Below are 5393 nucleotides of genomic sequence, written 5' to 3'. Positions count from 1 at the left end.
CCTCTTTTCATCTTCCACTACCAAAGGCGAGCTCTGTCCACGGATACATGTTTGCAACAGCATCAATACAGACTGTACGATTCAATACACAATCACCATGAAGAGTTGAATCAATACACGATCCCACATGTTGGCTCTCCCATCTGCCGTCAGGTCTTTTCCGTAGTCTTGCAGCGCTTTGTACAGGGGTAGTAAAATGTAAACTACCTCGCCTGGTATACAGGAGGTCGTGGCTTCAATCCCGACCCCGACGCCTGTATATTTGGACTTTGCATCTCTCCCAGTGGTCGCGTGTATTTTTTCTCTGGGTCCTCCGGTTTTTCCCTCCACATTTAGAAACATGCATTGAGATTATTTAGATTATTTAGCTGCGATAAATTTCCATCTGATGGGCCACTTTGTTGAGCTATCATTTTGTGGCCTGGTTGATTCTCAAAAGTAAGTTAATACTTCAGTGGGCTTTACCTGGTAAGATGTTTTTAGTTTTATTTATATATATTTTTAGTGATTTGTTTACCTTTCATATACTTTGCACTTTTTTGTATTGTTTGTTGTTGTAACGTTCTTACCCGCCCCTACTAGACATCTGTGAAAAATAGCTTCATAGCTCACCAAATTTCTCCAGTATAAATATTCTGATTCTGTAATATTCTGCAGCATCATTGCGAGCAGTACAGTTAAAGTACAGTACTTCTTTATGATGCACACTGTATGGAAATCCAACGGTCAACTGCGAATGGTCGAGCCACAGAGGAGCGATCAGCAAAGTATACAGTGATCCCTCGTTTATCGCGGTTAATGGGGACCGGAACCCCTCGCGATAGGTGAAAATCCGCGAAGTAGGATTGGCCCCCTAGGAATTTCCGTATATGTGTGTGGGTACCAGAATGTTTAAAATATGTATATTTATACTTTATATATATATATTTTACTTAAATCTATTTAATTATAAAACCTTAATATTATACATTCACTCTCTCTCTCTCTCTCATACGATACGTATTATGGTGTTCTACACTCACCAATGACAGTAGTATCTTGAGACTTGACTCCAGTAATGACGACGACGACGATGACAATGACGATGACAATGACGACGATGACAGACCTGTGCAGTTCGATGAATGTGATGATAAATGATGATGATGATGGTGTTACTGCACAGGTATAATGAGGCCTTTAAATCAGTTCTAAAAATCCGCGATGCACTGAGGCCGCGAAACTTGAACCGCGAAGTGGCGAGGGATTACTGTACCTCCATAAATTTGGCTCGAATGGTCAAATCCATGATGGGGGAAAAGCCGCGATGGGTAAAGTTTGGAGTATATTTGAATACTACACGGCAGCCGGTTAGAAAAAAAAAACACCAATTAGGAACAGACCGAGCACAAGGTGGATACCAATCAAATGTTTTTTTCTTTATTTCTCTCTCTTTTCTGTCAGTTGTCATCTGGCAGCTGGCAATGAAGTTGGATGAATGTTCCTGTGAGTTAGACAATTTGCATTGTGGAAGCTCCTGGTATAGGAGCAAGGGATGCGAGCGAAAGCCCGTCACTCTCCCAAAGAGCAATCACCCAAGCACCTTCTGCCTGCACGAGCGCCGCAAAGTGTTTGCCTGTGCCTCCGGCTTCTTTTTCCTCCTCCTCCTTCTCTCCAACTTTGTCGATTTGCTTCTTAGATTTTCTTCATCAGCTTGTAGCAGCGGAATGGCATCACACAAACAGAAGCAATGTTGGGGGATAGCAGAGTGGGGCAATAAAACAATTCTGAATATGTTGCAAGAAAAATGCTTTAGATACATACAGGAAGAGGAGGTTTGTGATGGGTGGGGACACTCGCACAGGAGGGAGGAGGGCAAGTTACTAAGTCAAACATTGGAGTAGCACCCCAAGGTTAAGGACCCAAGAGAGCTAAAGCCCGATAGTGGGAGACTTATGAGCACATATTGGAGGGGAGTGTGTTTGAATGCGCAACAGCTGGATGATGTAGCAGATGGAAGAGATGGCGAGGTGTGATAACATCAACAGCACTGGGCATGATGTATGTTGGCGAATGCTAGATTTTTTAGCTGAAAGAAAACAGACCTTAGAGCTGCAGGGGGTGAACAGTTCTTCATCGGAGGAGCCAATCTCCACGTTTTTCAGATATAACCCTCGTCAGCTTTAAACCTGTGTGAGTCAGATGCCAGGGATCGTCAATAAAGAAACAAACAATAAACACATGCAGAGGGAATGGTCACAACGAGATAAATAGCATTCTTTATGAGAAAATCGAGACAGTTTCGTCATACCGTTGGGGAAGGGCAAAGAATGACTTGTTTGAAAGTTGTCAATGTTTAATATTATTATGTAGAGAGAGCGATTGTGGCCACTTCGGTAACCACACATGTAAGATAAAGAGCAAGCAAATCCTTGATTGGATAATTTTGTATCCGAGCGCTTTATCGACATAATCCAAAAATTAAATGGGGATTATACCGCTTACCTAAAGGGGCCGTAGGCAGACAGCAGCTCGGAGCGATAGACACCCAATGCAGAAGCATCTCTCCGTCCTGTTCCCACCCTCACCCGGCTTCACCATCAAAGTTCAGCCGCCTGCCCCTGGGCTCTTCCGAAGCATTTTTGGCGAAGCTGCGTCTTCACCCCGACTGCAGAGCGTCCCTTTCGCTTTCCTCACCAGCACTCGCCGGCAAAGCGTGCGCGACATTTCCCTCCTCGGGACGAATCACCGGCGACTTGGCTGGCAGTTCCGCCGAATCTGCGGGGTTTTCTTGTTCACGTCGGCATCTCTGGTTTCAGCTTCGCTCCGTGTGACTGACCGGCCTGGGTCCCGTGTGGGGTAAACTCTGCCGTTTCTTTACATCTGCGCCCTGAAACACTTGCTAAAGTCCTCATTTCCGTTTCCTGGGTTTACGTCCCCCATGATCACCGCACTTGACTTGTCGAATGTCTCTACTTCCTGCTCATCCACTTTTTACGGCATCTCCACTAGCTGACACTGCTCTCTGGGCCTTTTCTTTCCCCTTCTCGCGAGCACCTCGGCCCGATAGCTCCTCCCTGCTGCGTGGGTGACAGCACTATTTTTCTCCCAGTGTTTGTTGCCGGTTTTTGATGCCTTGTCCTGCTTAGCGGGCAAAGTTGCCTCCTCTTCGGACTCGGGGGATCTGGCCGCCACCTCTCCGCCTTCGCTTTGTCAACCTCCGTCCAGCTTCAGCCACGCACTTCGATGGATGTCCACTCTCCGCATCACCATCGCTTGCCGGGGAAAACCTGCTCATCCTGCAGTCTCTCTCTCAGCGACGTGGCAACTCTTGTGCTGGGTGCCACAGCTTCTTGAGCGTGTTGCTCCTGGGTTTTGGTAAATGCTGCCATAAAACTCGCGCCGCTCGGCCTTGCTGCAGGCCGGCACGACTGGAAAGCCCATTTGGCATCCCAACTCCAGCAGCTCGTCGTCCACCAGTAACCGCGACGTTTGAGTGTCGGCATTCCTGCATCACCGCGTCCATGTGCGGTTGCTCCAGTCGGGGGCAGGAGATGCAAACACATTTCGATTCCGGATCATCTGCAAGTTTTTTTGGAAAACGTTTGTGTCCCCGATGCCGTGACATTACCTTTGAGAGCTTTACTTTGTCTCCTAGACAGATCGCTTCTTTCCCGAAGCCGTGGGGCCTGCTCACCAGATCTGTGCTGGGCTGCTTCTTTCTTCTTGCTCAAGTTGAATATATTTGCTACCCTCTTCTGCTTTGCTGGGCTTTCCCTAGGGGTGGCGAGTGCCTCGTGCTCGGGAGAGGAGTGAACCTCCACGCTCACCGTGACCAGTGTGGGCGATTGCACCTTGTGTGGGCGGGGGATGGTGTCCGTACATCCGGCATGGCCTCACCAGCAACAGCGCTCGACTTGGCACCGGAACCCTCACCCCAAACAATGAACAAAGACCAGCAGATTCCACATCGGGTGCATTCCCCACTCCCGTTCTTCAGATTGTTGGCAGCTAATGATAAAGTCTTCGTAGGAGATGGTCATCAGTCCCCTCCTGCTCGCTAGACAGAGAAGTCACATTTTACCTCCAGCGAGGTGTTGAGCGTGCTCGTGTCGGCTGCACCGCTGCTGTTTTTCCCCAACTGATTCGGTTCGTCGAGCGGAGGAATCGACGGCTTTGGTGTCCACTGAGCAACGCTTCACTTCCACCGACGCGGGCCATTTCTACTGAGGCCGAGTCCACGCCAAACTCGATCGGTTTTCAAGACGGTGTCCTGGCTTGAGGAGCTGTCGGAGAGGAGCAGAAATGTCCCATCTTCGGGGCTGTTTCTCACAGGTTTTGTTTTGTGGAGCTAGAACCGCCATTTGCTGGCCAAGGCCCGCAGCTTTTCTCCTGGACAATCTCGCACGACCACCCTCGCTCTGACGTTTTTCTCCTTCGCCGATTCTTCCCACATCATCTTTCTTCCTCCCACTTTCATCTAGACATGTCCCAAAACAATTTACCGTATTTTCCCGCATACGCATATAACCCGCAGACGCATATAACCCCGCAGACGCATATACCCCGCAAAAAATAGCGTTTTTGTGTAAAACAAATTTTCAGATAGTCCGCACCCTCCATATACCCCGCATGCATTAATATCTTTAACGTTGTTACCGCAGCTTAATTCCATCATATTAATACAAAGTTTTACATTTGTAATACATTCCACTATCAATTGTTAACATTTCAAATCATAACGTGCACAAAGAAAACAAACTAACCGGAAAACGAGTGAACTTAAAAACAGTAAATATGTAACAAAAGTAAATATCCAATGAATAAGTAAACACATAACTGGTAGATAAGTAAGTATATTCTTAGGTTTTTTTCGGTAAAGTCACGTAGGTAAAAACATCAAAATTAATGAAAATAAAAATAAAACAAAAAAATCACGACGTTTCGGAGGCAACACAAGTCTCCGTCATCAGGTGGGGACCGTCACAGCCGAATTAAGCTGCATTGATGTTTTTACCTACGTGACCTTTTTACCGAAAAAAACCTAAGAATATGATTCCTTGCAGTCACGAAAAGCTTCAAATCTAGAGATAAGTAAGTAGTTTTTAGCACTGGTAGACAATAGCGGGCACTACGATGACACCTCTCTCTCCCCCCCACCTCTCCGGTAAACAAAGTGCGCCCACTTCAAAACATTGTCGTTTTCATTGTACAAACAATCTGAATCATTTAAAAACGTGATAACATGTGCAATTTTAGTGTGAGTGGTTTATTCAGCAGTGTTTTTAGACAAAGGTAAGTGTTTGCATAGTGGGATAGTCCCTACCATGAAAAAATGTAAGGAGTTATGACATGTCACACGTGTAAAATATTTTTGGGATAGCCCCGCACCTCCATATACCCCGCAGGGTCTT

At 46.6% G+C, this 5393-nt stretch overlaps 1 protein-coding gene across 1 annotated transcript in view; it reads right to left on the bottom strand.

The window, feature by feature from the left end:
- Positions 1-1446: 1446 nt before the first annotated feature.
- Positions 1447-5393, bottom strand: part of LOC144944633 (uncharacterized) — a 10884-nt gene continuing 6937 nt past the window's right edge. Inside the window, exon 7 of the mRNA XM_078872980.1 lies at positions 1447-1682. Coding sequence (XP_078729106.1) covers positions 1491-1682 — 192 coding nt within the window. The 3' untranslated portion in view covers positions 1447-1490. The remainder of the gene's footprint in view (positions 1683-5393) is intronic.

This window comes from Lampetra fluviatilis, chromosome 35, assembly GCF_964198595.1.
Source record: "Lampetra fluviatilis chromosome 35, kcLamFluv1.1, whole genome shotgun sequence".
NCBI classification, from domain to species: domain Eukaryota; kingdom Metazoa; phylum Chordata; class Hyperoartia; order Petromyzontiformes; family Petromyzontidae; genus Lampetra; species Lampetra fluviatilis.
Note: the sequence above shows the minus strand (reverse complement) of the source record. Positions and strands in the feature narration are given on the sequence as shown.